The sequence below is a fragment of the Brassica oleracea genome, chromosome C3, assembly GCF_000695525.1.
Source record: "Brassica oleracea var. oleracea cultivar TO1000 chromosome C3, BOL, whole genome shotgun sequence".
In the NCBI taxonomy this organism is placed as follows: Eukaryota; Viridiplantae; Streptophyta; class Magnoliopsida; order Brassicales; family Brassicaceae; genus Brassica; species Brassica oleracea.
In genome coordinates, this window is record NC_027750.1 from 54,264,787 (window position 1) to 54,284,426 (window position 19,640).

Below are 19,640 nucleotides of genomic sequence, written 5' to 3' on the forward strand. Positions count from 1 at the left end.
TAACTGATCTACCTCCCGGGAAAAAGGCAATCAATTGCAAGTGGGTGTATAAACTCAAGTTCAGAGTAGATGGCACCTTAAAACGCTATAAGGCTCGTCTGGTAGTTATGAGAAACAGACAAAAAGAAGGAGTTGATTATACGGAGACGTTCGCTCCTGTCGCCAAAATGACAACGGTTCGATACTTATTAAGTGTCGCTGCACCTTAAGAGTGGGAAGTTCATCAAATGGACGTCCATAATGCGTTTCTCCACGGCGATCTTGCTGAAGAAGTTTACATGAAGCTTCCGCCTAGTTTTCATTCCTCTGATCCAACCAAGGTTTGTCGTCTTCGCAAGTCCTTGTATGGTCTCAAACAAGCACCACGCTGTTGGTTTGCAAAACTTTCAACTGCTCTGAAGAAACTTGGATTCAAACAGAGTTATCAAGACTACTCACTCTTCTCGTATAAGAATGGAGCGACAATACTACATGTTCTTGTCTATGTAGACGATTTTATTGTTGCAGGAAACAATTTGGGAGCTGTTCAGAAATTTAAAGCCCAGCTGCACAAATGTTTCCACATGAAAGACCTAGGCAAGTTGAAATACTTCTTAGGTATTGAAGTCTCACGAGGGTCTGATGGGTTTTGCCTCTCTCAACGCAAGTATGCGTTAGATATCATCGCTGAAGCAGGTATACTTGGATCAAAACCCTCGGCAGTTCCCATGGAGTTGAATCATAATCTCGGCTCTACCACTGGTCCTCTCTTCGCCAAACCTGAACAATATCGACGCCTTGTGGGGAGGTTCATTTACCTAACTATCTCAAGACCGGATCTCAGTTATGCAGTACATATCATGTCCCAATTTATGCAGAAACCGTTAGTGGCTCATTGGGAAGCTACACTCTGGCTTGTTCGATATCTTAAAGGCACACCAGCGCAGGCAATCATTCTTCGGTAAGACAGCAATCTCAACATCACAGCTTACTGCGACTCAGATTGGGCAGCTTGTCCAAGAACACGTCGCTCTCTGTCAGCATACATTGTCTACTTGGGACGTTCTCCAATCTCGTGGAAGACAAAGAAACAAGATACTGTGTCTTGCTCGTCTGCAAAAGCCGAGTACAGAGCAATGGCGTATACTCTTCGTGAACTCAAATGGCTAAAAGCATTACTAAAGACACTCGGTTTCAGTCACTCCCGTCCGATCACTCTTCATTGTGACAGCCAGGCTGCAATCCATATCGCAGCAAACCCGGTCTTTCCCGAACGAACGAAGCATATAGAGGCTGATTGTCATCAAGTAGGAGACGCAGTACAAGATGGTCTCATTGTCACGCCCCACATCTCAACAAAGAACCAGATCGCCGATCTCTTCACGAAGGCTTTACCAAGACCAACGTTTGAATATTTGATGTCCAAGTTGGGTGTACGAAATTTCGTATCACCAACTTGAAGGGGGGTATTGGGTTATAGTATATGTTTCCATATAAGGAGATATGGTAGAGATACGATCCTATCGTAAATAGGAAATAGTCTTGTATATATATATGAACGTTGAGCTAATGAAGATACACGAGAGATTTCACATTATTTCACTAAGATCAAAAATATTGATGCTGAAACTGATGCAATAACAATGGTTTTCTTCTTCTTCTTGTTTGTGGTGGCGCATGAAGGAGAGGAACAGATCCCAGGATTTCCTTCGATGCTAGAGTTTTTTCACGACAAACCATGGTTATTGCATCAGTTTCAGCATCAACCTTATTCATGCCGCAACTCAACTTGATATTTATCATCTTATCAACTGATTACCGTTTTACTTATATTAGTATATTTTTGGTCCTGATCAACAATAAGTCACAAAATATTTTGTTCAAAAAATTATAATTATATATTGGTTTCACTCTGCTATAGCGAATTCACCATGTAAACCTCAATGGTGTTGAGAAGAGGAGGCAGTGTGGAACTCGCAGTCTTTTAAAGCGTAAATGTGCACTGTCCATTTGCATTCGGACTGAGTTCCTCTTGGATAAAGGATAAAATATAGAGAACTTCTTGGCTTAAAGGGCTTTATGATGAGTCTTCTGTTGTACATCACCTTAAACTATCTAGTGTAATTGGGATCGAGCTCTTGGATCTCTGAGAAGTGTAGGAAGACGTAGAACCGTGATGTAATGCGCAACCCGGTTAGCGAAATGTTCATATGAGCGTCCGGGTCTGTTGGAACAGAGGCCATGGCCATAACATTTTCTGGCAGCTTAAATTCATTATCGTTGTCTATACTATTATTGGTTCTAATATGTGACCAGTTTTCAGAGTTGTAAGGCAGCCAAATGCAATCAAATACATCTGCTCCATAGACACCAGATCCGTACCTAAAACAAAAAATAAGGGCATCTTTAGTACTTGTTCGTTTCGTTGTTTAACATGAACTTGAAACAAAACCTTAAAGATTGGTTAGAGAACGAGCCAATGCCTTCTCTCAAGAAAGTCTGCAAGGACCCCAACTCGGTCATGTAGGCTTTGAATTCTCTGTTTAACATGAGCTTGAAACAAAACAGATGAATGGCGTTGCCAAGTGAAACAAAATTCAAGTTTCAAGTTTCGAGAGGCAACATTGTTTCTGATAGATCAGTTTACAAGTCTGATAGATCAGTTTCGAGAGGTTACATTGTGTCAAGTTTTGTTTCAAGTTCGTTGTTTAACATGAATTTGAAACAAAACAGATGAATGGCGTTGAATCCTATGTTTTGACGAGACAGACTTGTAACCTGCTAGTGGTAAAATATAAGGAATGGCAGCGTCGTCAGCGCCACGACTTTCTTCTTCTTCTCTCTGATCAACTTTATAACGTTGGTTTCTCGTCATAAACGGTGACGGCGGTGGCGCCGTGGCGTTTTAGATTCTCGGTGAAATCTATTCAAAATCAATTGTGGCTGTCTCAATGGCCGGTTAGAGCAGATCTTGATGATGAACCAAAGCTTTTCCTTGGGACTTGAATGAAGCTTTCTCTGGGAACACAACAACTCAAACCAGTACTTCAATCTATTACTTAGATTAAAAGATGCGTCGTTCTGTTATCAAAAGAGGTCAACGTCAAAAGCTGCGTGGTTCCGTTATCAAAAGAGTTCACCTTAAAAAGGTGTGTTGTTTAGAGAAGAGGAAACAATTGGATGACGTCAGATTTAGTGATTAAAAAAACCATGTCCGTCAGATTAAAAGAAATGTCAAAACTCAGACGTTAGATCAAAAAAAAAAAAATTCCTATAAAAAAATGATGATGTCATACGAAAACAAAATCATGTTTTCTATTATATATAGATTTTATCTATTTTCTAAGAATTGATGGAATTACTTTTGAAACCAAATGGTAAACTTCTATGAAAAGGTTATTTTGCATCATTTTATTCTACAAATTTATAATTTAGTTGTGAATATGTGAAGTTGTTTGGGAAAGACATGTTGACAAAAAAAAAAGTTTGGGAAGGACTGAAAAAAGAGGGGATATATTTGTGAGTGTTTCTATATATTGATCATTTGACCCATGTTGGTACATGGAATGAGATAAAAACAGTTTCCATTCTTGACCAGAATAATAAAAGTATTTTTATATCATCTCATTACTAACCAGCAAAAAGTAAAGAGACAAGAAGTCATCTATCTTTGTAGATCACCATCATCAACATCTAAAGTCTAAACCTTTAATCAATGGGAAGAATCACTAGCTTCGCAGATCTAATCGGAATCATCAAAGACAAAGCTTCTCAAGGCAAAGCTGCTCTCGTCTCATCAAACCCAAAAGGCAAATCTCTCTCTTTCCATCTCTCCGTCCTCCGTGCCACCACTCACGACCCTTCAACTCCTCCGGGATATCGTCACCTCAACGTTCTCCTCTCCGCCGGTACTGGCTCACGAGCCACCGCAGCTTCCGCCGTCGAAGCCGTAATGGAACGTCTCCACACAACCGGAGACGCCTGCGTCGCTCTCAAATCATTGATCATCGTCCATCACATCGTCAAACATGGTCGCTTCATCCTCCAGGATCAGCTCTCTGTCTTTCCTGCTTCCGGTGGTCGGAACTATCTGAAACTTTCTGGGTTTAGAGATGAGAAGTCTCCTTTGATGTGGGAGCTTTCTTCTTGGGTCCGATGGTAAGTTCAAAAATCTATAAAGGAAAGTTTCGGTTTTTATGTTATATATTAATTACAAAAGTTTCTTTTTTTAGGTACGGTTTATACCTTGAGCATCTGTTATCAACTTCAAGAGTCATGGGGTTCTTCGTTTCTTCAACATCGAGCACAACTCACAAAGATGAATACGAAGACATGGTTTCGTCTCTTACCAACACTGATTTGCTTCGTGAACTCGACGCGCTTGTCGGTTTACTACAAGAAGCATGTAAGATTCCGGATATACCCTCCTGTGGTGGTGGTAAACCTCTAGCCGACAAGATCATCCGTTTGGTCGGAGAAGACTATGTTTCTTCAGTCAACGAGCTTTACACGAGACTCAACGAGTTTAAAGAGCGGTCCAATACTTTGAGTTTCGGAGATAGGGTAGAGCTTGTCTGTGCTTTGAAGAGGCTTGAGAGTAGGAAAGAAAGATTGTCTGAAATTTGGTGTGGGAATTGGAAGAGATCTTGGCTCGATAAGTTCTGGAGTTTGGTTAGTGAGGTCAAGGGCGTGATTGGTGGTTTAGAGGATGCTTATGAGCAAATTGAGAAAACTATTGTTGGGATTGGGAGGAGAGAAAAAGGATATGAATCAGCCCGGTTTAGTGATCGGTTAGTTATTGGTTATGGTGATGATACAGTTAGTTTTTCTTCCGGTAGATTTTCAAATGTTGGTCGGTTTAATTATCCGGTTGAACATTGTGTTGTGCAAACGACTTTGAACGTCTTGTGAATTTTTCATCTGGTCAGATGTCTTGTGGATTTTGAGACAAAGAGTAATATATACAGTTCGAAATCAGAAAAGATAGTTATATAACGATCACTATTATTAGAGGATATATAGTTCGTTTATAGTTGTTGGTATATGGTTTACTTTGGTTTATGATCCCACTTGTGTTTAAGCACACTTGTTCTCTACGTTTCAATCGAATGAAGTTTATTTTACAATTTCTTTAATCTTGATCACACTGAGAGAATCGGAAAACTATTTTCAGATATATTTCCAAGTCAGCCACTATAAAGTCAAAGCCTAGATAGTGATTTCAATTTTATTAGTGGCGCAATGATGTAACAAGAAGAATGAGTGGAGTTGTTTCATTGTCCATCAGAGTTATAAAGAATCAAAAGACGAGAAAAAAAGAAACATCAACAAAGTGGAAGTGAACACAAAATGTATTTAGAGAAAAGTAGAAAACAGAGAGATTCGTCAAACAAATCATGATAAGAAAGAACAGAGGAGAGAGATAGAGAGTGTAATTTACTCAAGGCTATCTTAAGCCAAAACGACGGCGTACAAGGCTCCGGCAATGGCGGTGCTCACAAGGAAAGCTTTGTTCGTAAATGCTGAGTCAGCAATTGGTCCTTCAGGAGCCGGAGCTGGTGATGGCGTTGGTGTTGGTGCTGGGACTGATGGGCTTGGAGCCATACCTTCTGGTTTGGGAGGAGAAGCGACAGGGGAAGTTTTAGGAGACTTTGTTGGTGATGAGACGGTGGGAGGAGTCGCCGGAGCTGGAGTCGGCTCGGTAACCATAACCGGTGGTGAAGCAACCGATACCGGAGATGGTGGCTCAGCGGTTGGTGTAATAATGGGAGAAGGAGACTCTACCGGTGGGAGAAGCATGATGGGTGCTGGAGCAGGAGCTTGAGCGATACAGGACGTGGCCAATAGACCAAGAAAGATCAGAGCTTGCAATGTTTTAAGAGCTGCCATTGGTCTCTCTTTCAACTTTCTTTTTGGTTGTCGGAAAAAACAATAGAGAAATTGAGCAGGCTCTTGTCTTCGTTGGTCGTGGAGAAATGAGGAAAAGGGTTTTGATATATAGAGCTAATTTTGGAATGATTATTTAATTTCTGGACATTTTAATCATGCAAGCACATACATAGATATACAGCTCTTAGTTATTTATTTATTGATTTGGAATATCAAAACCAGTAGTCTTTACCAAGTCTCTCGAAAAAATCGTCAACAAGGGGGATCACCAAAAGGAATCATATAATATGAATATGTTAAAGAGTTGTAGATAACAATGTGCAAGATTTAAAATTGCTAAATAGCTATTGTTGACAGTTTGTAACTACACTTCCAGGTTTACCGTGTCAATGCAGCTTCATTCATAATGATTTTGCTTAGCAGTCTAAATAGACAAGTTACATGGAATTAAGAAAATGACGTACTTCTTGCCAACTGATATACTTGAAATATCTAACTTATAAATGTTTGTTTATGTTAAGAGTCAAGACCACGCGCAATATACGTGGTTCCCACTAAGGTTACGATGAGGCAGACAAGCAACTTATTAATAATATCTGCGGATGATTGTGACGTTTATATTATCGTGAGAGACATTCAGATGATATTTTTACAGTAAGATAATCTTTTAAATTTGCATTTGGGGTTCAAGCCGATGCCTTACAGTGGCGCATTCTTGCATAACAATATTTTTGATTCCCAGTCCTGATCACTTACAATATTTTTGATTCCCAGTACACGGATAAATTTCTTTTGCTAAATATTCTCCAAATCATATTTATTTGTAGGATATTATATTTAATTAATATGTTGTCTGTGTTCCAAAAATAAATAAATCAATATCTTGTTTGATGATATTGTAGCAACAACTCAAATTTTATATGGCAGCAAAAGAAGATTGTGTGCTTTCCTCTTACCATCTCAATGAACAATGTGATATGCATGCACAATCCTTATTTCACTCTTGTTTAATTAGGATAAATATTTGAAACATATTACCAGCAAATAGGAAAGTAAATCCAGGCCAATCAATCTGTTTTACCATTTCCATCTGAGTTCTTGAGCCCTTGTTGGATTCTTCAACTTCTCCTTTCTTGTTTTATCTTCACCAGCTTCACACTTCTTTTTATTAACCAGATTCTCTGCCTTTTTCATCTTGTCATTGTCTACTTCCTTCTTCCTCTCACTGATCTCAATCTTGGTATCTCCTTCCATCTTGATGCTAATGTTCACCTCCAGTACTCTCTTGCTCTTTCTCATTGAAGCATCCAGCGACTCTTCTCTTTCCCTTCTTTGTTCATACAGCCTGCGCAGCTTGAGTGCGAGATTGTAAATCCCATCCTTGAACTCTCCTTCCAAATTTCTTTCTATTTCCATTTCAAGCTCATCACGAATCCTCTCTTCTTCTTTGGACAATAAGAGTCTTCTATCCTCCTACCATTATACTTATAAAAACATTAACTAACTGCTAGTTTTCTTTCCATCAAGAAGATTACATTACATGCATGTGTCATGGTGTGTGTAATTATAATTTTCACTTACCTTATGTTGGTCCATGGCACAATTTGATGTCTCTCTTCTCTTTTATGAGGCGGTCCCCTTTGTGTCTAGTTCTTTTTTTCTCACTTGGTTCGTAGTAAATGGGGTTATAAAACCGTGTCGTTTTGACATTGACATTTGTCTTGGTGGGTCGCTGTGGGCTCCGGTACTGTAGTTGGTGGTCCAATTAAGACATGTCAAAGTTTGTAAACAGTTCTTAATAACAGGGCTTTAAGTGACCCATTAACTAAACAACCACTGAAGCATTGCGGAGCCAAATATTTGTAAGTGCAGAACCTAAAGACTAAAGTGTAGCTTATGTCTGTCTTTTTATTATATTGGTGAGATAGTTCTTTACTTATAAGGTTGCTATGGATTGCTTTCAAGTATTTCTACCTGAGATATAAAGAAGACGATTCACATGTTTGAATCAAGACACATGCTATTCTTCTATATAACTTTTTATGACAAAAATAATTTGTTTCCTTCAACAATTTGTTTTCAAATGACATTATTGGGATCAGTAAAAATTTTAGATGAACAAATTTCATTTTTTATTTGTTATTATCTCAAGAAAATAAAATTTTGACTCAATGTAATTAAAACAATTTTCTTAGGAGAAAACCAAGAAATTAAGTTTTACATTATTTAAATGAAGAAAACTATTGATAAGTCACTTGTAAGGCATTGCAACATTACAATTTAGCAGTTTTTTTTGGTCAAAACAATTTAGCTGTTTATTGCAAACAAAACTTAATAAAAAAATCTATCAATTAAATTTGTATCACAAAATTCATTTATTTTTTCTTATAATTTAATAGTCTTCAATTGGTTAAAAATGATTTCCCATTGATAATGAAGTATACATAACATACCACATTATAAGTCTAAATTGTTTTTTTAATTGAATAAGTCAAAATTGTTTCTTTCAACTAATTAAATAACACGCTACTAGATTTTGATCCGCGCTTAGAAAGCGCGAATTTATTTTTGGACTTAAATAAATAAATAAAATGGATGCTATATTCCCTTCTTTTCAATTTAATTGTCGTTCTAGAGTAAAATTTATGTTTCAAAATAAGTATATATTGTTTTAAAATTTCAATGCAAAATTTATTAACAAAATTTTTCTGTTTATTTTTTATTGGTTGAAATATGTTTAGGTGTATATGTAATTATGTTTTTATTTTGGAAATATACAAAATCATATGTTTTAATAATCCGTGTGCATAAACCTAGACAATTAAAATGAAACAGAAGGATTATAAAATAGTATATAAGTGTGAGAATACTTATTCGGAGTCGAGGAACCAAACCATACCAAACTGAAAAAATGAAATAAAAAATCAACTGAATTTCATAAATAACCGAGCAGATCGTATATCTATGGAACAAAACATTGAAATTGAACCGAGAACCGAATGAGTATCTGAAGTTTTAAAATACAAATTATTTACCTACAAATATTTTATATTTAATTTCTAAATAACCAAATATTTAAAAAATATTATTTATAAACAGAATTACCAAAAACAATTATCTGAATATTTTTTATTCAAAATATAAGCAATGTTTTCAGATCCGATTTGGGCCCGCGGTCAAACCAGTAAACCCAGTGGCCGTATATAATTCAAATATGCTTATGTTCTTTATGTAGCATTCTATTAGATGTTCTACCAACTCATATATTTTCACAAAATTCAGATTTATGAAAATTTATTAATTAAAAATGTGATAAAACCCAAAAAAAATCCATTAACCCGTGAACCGACACCGGCTGACCCGGTCAAAACCCAGAAAAAAAACTTAATATGTTCTTATAAATTGATTTAACTTCTCATATATTTTATAATAGTACATAAAACTAAATAAACTATTTGATTTGTCATATAAGGTAAATGCATTGTATTTATGTTATGTATTTTAATTTATAAATTTTTTAGTAATTATCTAAAGTTACATTTATGAATTTTGAAATTAAAATTAGTTATGATTTGGTTTTCCATAAAAAAAATAGAACAATGTTATCACACATTTGAACAAAATATGTTATACCATAAAATAGATATGAGAAAACAAAATTTATTATCGTGATCATGGTTCCCTTACAAAGTTTTTAAACTTTTATACTTTGAATAAGGGTTTATGATATAACGATTGTTAGAATATCACTGATACATGATACAAATACACATGAGTTTTTATTATATGGTATATAGCACTATATATGAATTTATGTTTTCGCTATTATAATGTGACATTGTCTGTAAATGGCCTAAGATAGAAGAACGTGTTAAGATATATTTAGTTTTGAAATTAAGTAGACCAAACTGAGCACAAATCATAACTGACCTATTTCAATTAATTTGCTTTGATATTATATATTGAATCTATTAAATTAGGTGTATTAAAAGGCAAACAATCAAAAGATAAATAAAATCATTTATTATGATATAGTTACAGAAATAGAAGGGAAGAGCAAAAAATGTTAGTTTGGTTCCAAACAACTTTCATAGGTAGATTTTTTTAGGACTCTTTCCCTTTTAATAGTAGAAAAATTTACACTTAGACATACTTTACCCCTTCTCCATAACACTCTAACATATTTTTTTCATGTCAGATACTTTTTTATGTTATTGTCTTATTTACCCTTGAAACCAAAAATCATTTAGTTATTTTTTTCTTCGCTTTACTTTTCTTTACATTTGACCCAACTACTCATTCTCTTACCTTAATATCTAGAAATCAATTACTTACTTTTTTTTCTCTTCCAACCCCTAGACTCCGATGATTCATCATTCTCACCAAAGACCAAAGGTCACGGTTACTCCCCGGCATTTTCTCCTGCACTGAAAGATATGACAAATTCTAACTTAGTTTACCCTATTTCTTTATAGTTTGACCTAGATCCCCTTCAATCGGCCGTCAATTTCTCACCGACGGCATTAATTTCTGAAACTATTGTCAATTTCTAGAAACCACAATGAATGGTATGACCTCTTTTACCTGATTTTAATTTTCTCATCCCATGATAATAGCTATTGTTTACACCTAGATCTGCTTCTATGGTTATGCAGAAACCGGAGAAAATTCCCATCCAGATTGCCGCTTCTATGTTAGTGTGGTCAAGAGGCAGATTTGTGTGGTCATGATTTTGTGGACACTACGGACGTTTTAGAGATTTGGTTGTTTAACACTTACAGAATATCGTCTACACTAGAAGGAGGAGAAGAGAATTTAAAAATGATGTGGTCAGGTTTGTGTTGTTAATGATCACATTTGTGTGGTTAATGTGTTTTAAAAATGATGAAGAATGTTGTCAGGTTTATGTAATATAACTATGGTTACTTTTATACTTTAAACATGACCGGACTATGTGAGATTTGGTTGAAAAATAAACATGATATTTGGTACAAATTCCTTCGCGAAAATAGTTTTTTGGGGAGGGAAATAATTAAAGTAAGACAAATAGTACATCTTAGTCTCAAAGTATGTAAACATGCAAACAAATTTGGAAAAATAACCTTATACCTAAAACAGCTCTTAATAGTATAGATCTTATTCTAGTTAATATTTTTTGCTACTCAATGAAATACAGCAAACAAATGATTGTGCTGATCCTCGAGCTAAGAAATCAATTTCAAATATTATAATGGAGGCTGTTTCATTACTGTGCATTTTTATTAAATCCTTTAGTAATTATTTTATAAATATTTATAATAATATTTAACAATTTTTTTGAAAAATATTAATAATGAAATCTTATTATTTGTTTTCATATTGTATCTTGGAATATTTATTAATTTATTAGAATAAAGATCGATACTGAGTTATATGATAGTCTTTTGACCCAAAAAAAACTGAGTTATATGATAGTCTCATTTATATATTCATATGTACATATTATCTATACTATTATTTGAGAAGTGAATTTGCTGATTTGTTATGTTCTCCATCTTTTTAGATAATTTTGTTTATTTGTCATGTTTTTATTAGTTTTTTGCTAAATCATTGATTTATTATTTATTTTTAGCTAAGTTACTAATTTATTAATTTAAAAAATACCCTTAATGAATCTTATATATATTAAAAATGAATTTTATTTTAGTAATATTAAATGTCGATTTATATTAAAATTTAGTTAGTTTTTCTTATTTTTCATATATTATTAGGTTTTAGACTTTTAACTAGGATATTGATTTATTATTAATTTCTAACTGATTAGCTAATGTGTTAATTAAAACAATACCCTTGATGAATTTTATATATAATTAAGAAAGAATTTTATTTTAATCATATAAAATTTATATGTTATATTAATATTAAATAATTGATTCTAAAATAATATAATAAAATTATCAAAAAATTTAAAAATAAGATAATTCTTATATATTTTTTGTTGCTATCTGAAAATAATATTTTTATTATAAAAGTTAAAAAGATACAAAAAACTTATAATTAAATATTATTCAAGGAAAAAACATTTATATAAAGATATTTTCTAAACTATTTCTAAGATATGAGTGTTTTAAAAAATTTAACACAATAATAAGTATATATTTTGATAAAATATTTGACATATATAAATACTTTGATGTTTGATTTAACTATCTGAAAACATAAATAATAACTTATCATGCTGGTTTTAGATTAATAAGACATAAACTGATAAGTATTGATAAGAAAATTATGCATGCATGTGCGAGCAAAACACCTAGTATCTATTTATAATATCATTATTACTTTTCTCTTATATTTAGTTTATGATTTTAATGACTAATATTATATATCCAGTTTTCTGATTTTTATTGGAAATATTGATCAAATTCAGATTATTATAAAATTTATATATAAGTATAATAATATATCTGAACTAATCGATTTCTTTGGTTTATTCGGTTTGGTTTGGTTTTAAATGGTTCGGTTTTACTGGATTGAACACTCTTGGACTATTAATAATTTGTTGATATTTTATAGTTGTGATTTTTTTTAATCTTTTCAGTGCGACATGATTTCTTTTCAGTCAAAATATAATATGTGTTTAATTTCAAATACGAATTTTCTAATTTAATTATTACTACTGAAAATTGATCCAAAATCTACATCATATAAATAAAACTATGAAACAAAGAACATAATTTAATACATTAAATACCAATATGAATATTGAGTTTTATAATTTATATTAATTTCAAATTTGTATCTAATTTTATTATTATTATAATGAGATATCTACATTTTCATGAGTTCATGAAGGCAAGTTTGAAAATTAAAATCTAATAGATAATGAACGGACTGCTTAAATTTGTGTTAACACAAAATTCTTATATTATCAACATAAATTTATATTAATAATTTAAAATAAAAAATTTAAATCATGAAATGAACTTATATACGCCTTTATAACTAATATTTTTGGTATTATTTATAAAATTTCGTGATCACTATTTTAATAATTTCAAATTTATCAAGAACTTAAATCATAAGTCAATTTTTTAAAAAAAAAATATTAGATAAAACCAATACCAACAACAAAAAAGCTGTAGCAGGTAAAATAAAAATAAAACTAAAAACTTAATATTAAAATTTAAAATTAAAATTAAAATTAAAAACCATTAAAAATACTGAAATATAAAAACCAAAAACCAAATTTTAAAACAAAATTTTAAATTCAAAAACAAAAGCTACTCAACAATCAATACCTAGTAAAAACCAAACCAATTAAAAACTACAACGAACCCCTAAACCTCCCTCCAAAATAGGAACTGTAAAGGCAGAGATCACACCATTCTTCTCCATGGATGTGCTTATCTCTTCGGCCACCATGTGCATATCTCCCAAGAACCCCTTCCTCGTCCGGTCTGCCCGGCCTGGTTCTTTGATCCTCCCTAAACCGAGATCTCCTGCGAATTCGGTAAGATTTCATCGAGTAGCGGCGGTGGCGGCTGCGAGAGCAACGGCTATTGATCTAAGCGATCCCGAGTGGAAACTAAAGTATCAGAGAGACTTCGAGGAGAGATTCAACATCCCTCATATCACTGATGCGTTCCCAGATGCAGAAGCCATCCCTTCCACGTTTTGTCTCAAGATGAGGTTACGTAGTTTCCATAATCCAATGACCTCAGGATCGCTTTAGGTCTAAAGTTTGTATTTTTTTCTACGGTAGGTCTCCGACGTACATTAATAACAAAGATAGAGTACTCCTCAAGGTACTTTTATTCTTCTCTAAATCAGCACAATTAGAATCTAGGGCAAAATTAATATTTGATTGGTTTTGATCATCAGGTTATAAACTACTCATCACCAGCTTCTGCTGGAGCAGTATGTATTGATCCTGACTGCACTTGGATTGAGCAATGGTAATAATAGTAACAAAACAAGAGCAACTCTTCTCAAGTTTTTTTTTTTTTTTTTTTTTGAGTTTTGGACTATTGTTGTGATTAAGCTTGTCTAATAGAAGTTTATAAGGATTGATCATTTAGGGTTCAACGTGCTGGGCCACGGGAAAATATTTACTTCAGACCTGAGGATGTGAAGGCAGCTATTGTTACTTGTGGTGGGCTTTGTCCTGGTCTTAATGATGTCATTAGGCTTGTGAGTTTTGCTTTCCGTGTAGAGAAAGAAAACCTCTTTTTCATCTGAAAAGACTGTTCTTTTTTTAATAAGATTTTGTAATATAATTGTTCTGTTTCTTAAAAGATCTTGTATTAATGTGGCAGATTGTCATCACTTTAGAGATATATGGTGTGAAGAACATTGTTGGGATTCCTTTTGGTTACCGTGGCTTCTCTGATAAGAACCTACCTGAAATCCCTGTATTAGTTATTTCAAAGAACATTGCTTGCTCTTTTTTCTTTTTAAAACTGCTTGCTAGCCAAGAAGACTAATATATTGGACTTTGATTGTTAGTTGTCAAGAAAAGTGGTGCAGAACATTCATCTTTCCGGTGGAAGTTTGCTCGGGGTTTCACGTGGAGGACCGACTGTTACTGAGATCGTGGACAGCATGGAGGTGAATCATTTAGATTCTCACTTGATAAACTTTTTAAAACGTTTTCTTGTTAGATATACATGCATGCAGTATGAATATGACTTTTGACAGTATTTTAAAAAAAAATGAATTTAGGAGAGAGGAATCAACATGCTTTTCGTGCTTGGTGGTAATGGAACTCATGCTGGTGCCAATGCTATTCACAATGAGGTTGCTACTTATTTAAAAAAAAAGTTTGAAACCTTCGAACAAAGTTTTTGCTTTGATTTACCCTTTTACACTCTATTTGTTCAGTGTGTCAAAAGAAGGATGAAGGTAGCTGTGGTTGGTGTACCGAAAACAATTGACAATGATATTTTGCATATGGATAAAACATTTGGGTTTGACACTGCTGTTGAAGAAGCACAACGAGCTATTAACTCTGCATATATCGAGGTACTTTCAAGAAAAAGAACCAGGGTTAAACTCATTAGTTCTATTATGTCAATAACATAATAAACATATATATGTCTCTTTTGCTTTGTTTGGTTCTTATGATCAGGCACATAGTGCTTACCATGGCATAGGCGTTGTGAAACTGATGGGTCGTAGCAGTGGATTCATCGCCATGCAAGCATCCTTAGCGAGCGGACAAGTCGACATTTGTCTCATTCCCGAGGTACGTTCTGTTTTTATCTAAAATTGTCAGAAACACTAATAAGAAAGAGATTGGTTATAACTAAAACTCTCCCAATTTCTAAAGGTTCCTTTCAACTTCCATGGACCTGATGGTGTACTGAAACATCTGAACTACCTTATCGAAACAAAAGGCTCTGCTGTAGTTTGCGTTGCGGAAGGAGCAGGACAGGTAAAAAAAACTAGAACTTCAAATCTTATGAGCACAGACCAATGAAATATTGGTATTGCCTCTAAAATTTAATAGGTGATATACATAGATATAAACCTCTAAAGTTCGACCAAAAGAAAAAAGATATAAACCTCTAAATTGTTAAAATAATATTTTTATAAAAGTTTTACAAATATGAATCCAAAATCTGAGATCCGGCCTTGACGTAAACTTTAACATTGTCTCCCCTCTTCCTTGTTATATTATTGCAGAGTTTCCTTGAGAATACAAATGCAAAAGATGCATCTGGAAACAAAGTTCTCGGTGATATCGGTGTTCACATTCAACAAGAGGTTTGCTTGTGAAATTACCTAAACGAAACGAATAATGCTTAATGAAAAACTGACACCTCGAAGTTGTATTATACAGACGAAGAAATACTTCAAGGAGAATGGTGTTGCGGCAGATGTGAAGTATATAGATCCAACATACATGATCCGAGCTGTACGTGCAAATGCATCAGATGGAATCCTCTGCACGGTCTTAGGACAAAACGCTGTAAAGTCTTTATATACTAAAACTGTGTCTACGATGCTTAAACAACATTTGATCTACATCACTCTCTCTCTTTCACACAGGTTCATGGTGCTTTTGCTGGGTACAGTGGAATAACTGTGGGGATAATAAACAATCATTATGCTTACTTACCCATTCCTGAAGTGATTGCTTATGACAAATCAGTTGATCCCAATAGTCGAATGTGGCATCGTTGCTTAACTTCCACTGGCCAGCCTGATTTTTTGTAATTTTTATCCACATTTATTACTTCTTTTTGGAGCTTTTCAGAAGAGAATAAAACCCAACACACGAATTCTCGTTCGAAAAAAAAAACTAAAGCAGATTTATCATCTTCTTTTGTTAACTAAGAAGACTTTTATAAGTTTTTGTACAAATGTATAAAGAGCAAATGTTTCTAAAGGTATTACTTGACTATTCATATTCTTTCGAGACTCAGAAGCTTTAGGTTTGTATCCTTTACTTATTAATCAAAAAGCATTTTGAATAACTAACTTTGCTTTAGTTGATTAATAACAACTAGATTAAGACCCGCACCTTGCGCGAGTTAACATACATAGTATATTTTTAATATTAATGTCTATTTTTTTTAAATGATGTTTTCCACTCATATGTTTTTTTTATCATGTGTATTTTTAATAGCAAAAACTTTAAATTACTGATAACAAATTTTTTATTGTGGGAGTAATAATTTTAGTAATTGATAATTTTAAAAGAATTTATCAATGTTAGTTCAAAACTTTTATCAAAAAAAATTATTTAAAGTAAATTTTGAAACTAAAATATTTATTTATTCAATATGGTTTATAGTTTAATTTAGAATGATATATATACATATATATTTTAAATCTTAATGATTAATTAAATTAGACTTTTACTTATATGATTTTGTAATTATTTGTATTTTGTCATAACAAAAATTTTAAACCATGGATCGCAAAATTTGAATGTGAGACTTTTAACAGTTTTAGTAATTTATAGTCATTTTTTAAAATTCAAAATATAAAATATACAGAAAAATCTAAATTTTTATAATATGGTTATTGTGTTTTTTAAAAGTTATTTTAATAGTTTTAAATTAAACAAATTTGATAGAAGATACATTTTTTTATCAGATCTTTATTATTCAAAATCATTAATTGTCATATATACTTTATCCACATTAGGCAATTCCGTAATCTTTATTTAAGAAAATAATAAATGACATTAATAATGAATTTATGGTTAGTTTAATAAAAAGTTTATTATATAATTAGATGGACCAACCTATTTCTCTAGTAATTCTAAGAATCATCTTAGTGATGACATGTAGTTACAAAAAGAAGTTGTAATGTTTCACAAATAATATATAGGGGATTTTGTCATTATCAGTGACGTGACGAGCTCACAGCCCTCTTTAACCAACTAAGCTAATGACCCTTTAATTACTAGGATATTTACATTTTATGCCATTGACCTCTATTATACATTTTTCTTCATGTAAACTATTTAATACGGCTCATTTAAAATTACAATAACATTTAATGCATATTACATTTGCCGTAGAACTACAAGTTAGAATATAGTATTTGAATCAATTAGGATAATGGTTGCATAAATTTCGGCATTATTATTAATGCATATAATCCTTACGTCAATATTGCATTTGTGATTTTATAAGTAATTTTGTTAACCAATTGACATAGTTAAAGACCAAGTCCTGGTCCATAGATTTTTATAGCCCAACATTTTGATACAAAACATGAGAATTTTACATTTATCTATATACCTATAATATTCTTAATTTAATATAACATGTAATTAATTAATTTATAATGTTATATAAAATTATGAATAAAAAAGTAAAATAAATATTATTATTTTCCTAACATAGTGAATACCATTTCATAATTTGTATTCATATAATCCTTACGTCGATATTGCATATGTGATTTTATAAGTAATTAATTTAAAATAGTGAATACCATTTCATAATTTGTATTCAAACTACGAATGCAAACGGTAAGAAGAGACTACATAAGAGTTTATATAGAATAAAAGCACCATTGTAAGCAGAGAAGAACACTAAGCCATTTCTTTTGTCCACTTCAACAGTTTAGAGCATACTATATCTCTTTGGCGTTATCGACTTTAGTATACGAAGAACATTAAACCAATTCTAAGATCATTTGAACTGTTTAGTTCTCTATTAGTGAATACCATTTCACAATTTGTCGGGATAACGTCAATATTACAAAATACATGCGTGTATTCTCTATTTGCGGTTTAACCGTTCAGGTATCCATTCGAGTTTGGTTCATATCTATTCGGGTTTCGAATTTTTGAGATTAAAATTTCAGCCACATTTAGTATTTATAAATTTTGGTTCAGTTTGGTTCGGCTCTTTGCTGGTTCAGTTCGGGTTCGGATAATCCGTTTAACTTATTTTTAAAATTTAAAATTTAAAATTTATATATACTTTAAAATTTCAAAAATCAAAAGTAAAAATAATATATTACATGTAAATTTGGACAATGTATGCTGAAATACCTAAATTTAACATTTAAATTAGCTTAGCTTGAATATTTGGATAGAGAATCGATTAGATATTTCAAGTGTTTTTAGTGTTTCGAGTATTGTTTGCTTATTTAGCTATTTAATTTTGACTATTTGTATATAGTTTAAAATATTTTGGATAACCTCAAAATATCTTATATATTTAGATATTTTTTATATATTAAATATAAAATAATTAATCTATTTAAGTATATAAATCTATTTCAAATATATTCGAACACCGAAATTCTTTTGTTCGGATCAGGTTCGGTTTCGGTTTTTTAAATACCAAAATTTTAAATCTATTCGGATATTTAACCAATTTCAGATCGAGTTTGATACTATGTTTTAGATCAGATTTGGTTTGAGATTTTTTTATTCGTTTTTTTTTACCTAGCCCTATACAAACTAATGCATAATCCGACTTTATACGAACTATCCACAAAAAATGTAAACTACATTATGTTATTGTCAGTAAAATCTCATCCCATGCAAAGCGTGGATCTCTATCTAGTCTCATTATTAAGATTCGAGTATCTATTCACTTTGCATATCAATTGAATAAAATTAAATACACATGTATATATGATTTATGTGAAGGAGAGAAAACAAACAATAAGTGGAGAGCTAAAGAGTAAAAAAAGAGTTTAGAACTGTCCCAAGGTCTACCACTTATTAATTCTTATATCAGTTTTTTTAAGGGAAAATTTCTAAAAGGGAACGTAAAAACAACGTAGTTGTTCCTATGGTATAAAACTATATTTATCCATTTATTCTTCCTTTTACACTTTCTATTTCGGAAATTTAATGAAATAAATAGTTTTATGAATCCAAAAAAATATTAAAAATATAAACAATTAATAAAACACCTATATACACAAACACATATTTTTTTAGTTAAAAAACTTGATAAATAAAATTTTAAAATTACGTTACGCTAAAAATAGAATTCATCTTCTACGGAAAATGGGTTAGTAGAAAACGAATTCCAGAATAAATAAGTCCATCTACTGTTTTAGAAGAAACAATCTAAAAATAATTTAAATTCTAAATATGGAGAATGCGAATTCTACTAATTGTAAAGATCGCTATTTTTCTTTAGAATGCAGTTTTTACTTTTATGAAGTATTCTAAAATTTCGGGTATGCGAAATCTAAACTTAACACGAACGTCTACAAAAAATAGAAATGATATTCAGAATTTCATGGTTCTACACAGTGTAGAAGATGCCTTCTACGGATAAAAAACCAGTTTTTCCGAAAATTAA

At 32.2% G+C, this 19,640-nt stretch overlaps 4 protein-coding genes and 1 pseudogene across 4 annotated transcripts; 2 read left to right on the forward strand and 3 right to left on the reverse strand.

Moving 5' to 3' along the window:
- LOC106330946 overlaps positions 1 to 3,532 on the reverse strand; it is a 7,473-nt pseudogene extending 3,941 nt beyond the window's left edge.
- A 6-nt stretch (positions 3,533 to 3,538) lies between these two features.
- On the forward strand, positions 3,539 to 5,107 carry LOC106328473 (putative clathrin assembly protein At4g40080). The gene is made up of 2 exons (XM_013766920.1): positions 3,539 to 4,137; positions 4,212 to 5,107. The coding sequence occupies exons 1-2, from the start codon at positions 3,695 to 3,697 to the stop codon at positions 4,888 to 4,890; spliced, it is 1,122 nt and encodes a 373-aa protein (XP_013622374.1). The 5' UTR covers positions 3,539 to 3,694; the 3' UTR covers positions 4,891 to 5,107.
- Positions 5,108 to 5,226: 119 nt separating this feature from the next.
- Positions 5,227 to 6,341, reverse strand: LOC106328474 (classical arabinogalactan protein 3-like). Its single transcript, XM_013766922.1, has one exon. It carries the CDS (start codon positions 5,866 to 5,868, stop codon positions 5,431 to 5,433), a length of 438 nt encoding a protein of 145 aa, XP_013622376.1. The 5' UTR covers positions 5,869 to 6,341; the 3' UTR covers positions 5,227 to 5,430.
- Positions 6,342 to 6,735: 394 nt separating this feature from the next.
- Positions 6,736 to 7,543, reverse strand: LOC106332942. Its single transcript, XM_013771427.1, has 2 exons — positions 7,450 to 7,543; positions 6,736 to 7,341 (listed from the first exon to the last, which is right to left on the reverse strand). The coding sequence occupies exons 1-2, from the start codon at positions 7,462 to 7,464 to the stop codon at positions 6,946 to 6,948; spliced, it is 411 nt and encodes a 136-aa protein (XP_013626881.1). The 5' UTR covers positions 7,465 to 7,543; the 3' UTR covers positions 6,736 to 6,945.
- A 5,681-nt stretch (positions 7,544 to 13,224) lies between these two features.
- Positions 13,225 to 16,125, forward strand: LOC106333215 (ATP-dependent 6-phosphofructokinase 5, chloroplastic-like). Its single transcript, XM_013771685.1, has 13 exons — positions 13,225 to 13,539; positions 13,613 to 13,655; positions 13,732 to 13,805; positions 13,929 to 14,040; positions 14,166 to 14,261; positions 14,356 to 14,457; positions 14,572 to 14,646; positions 14,731 to 14,871; positions 14,978 to 15,094; positions 15,179 to 15,283; positions 15,535 to 15,615; positions 15,692 to 15,820; positions 15,901 to 16,125. Exons 1-13 carry the CDS (start codon positions 13,244 to 13,246, stop codon positions 16,066 to 16,068), a joined length of 1,539 nt encoding a protein of 512 aa, XP_013627139.1. The 5' UTR covers positions 13,225 to 13,243; the 3' UTR covers positions 16,069 to 16,125.
- Positions 16,126 to 19,640: the final 3,515 nt, after the last annotated feature.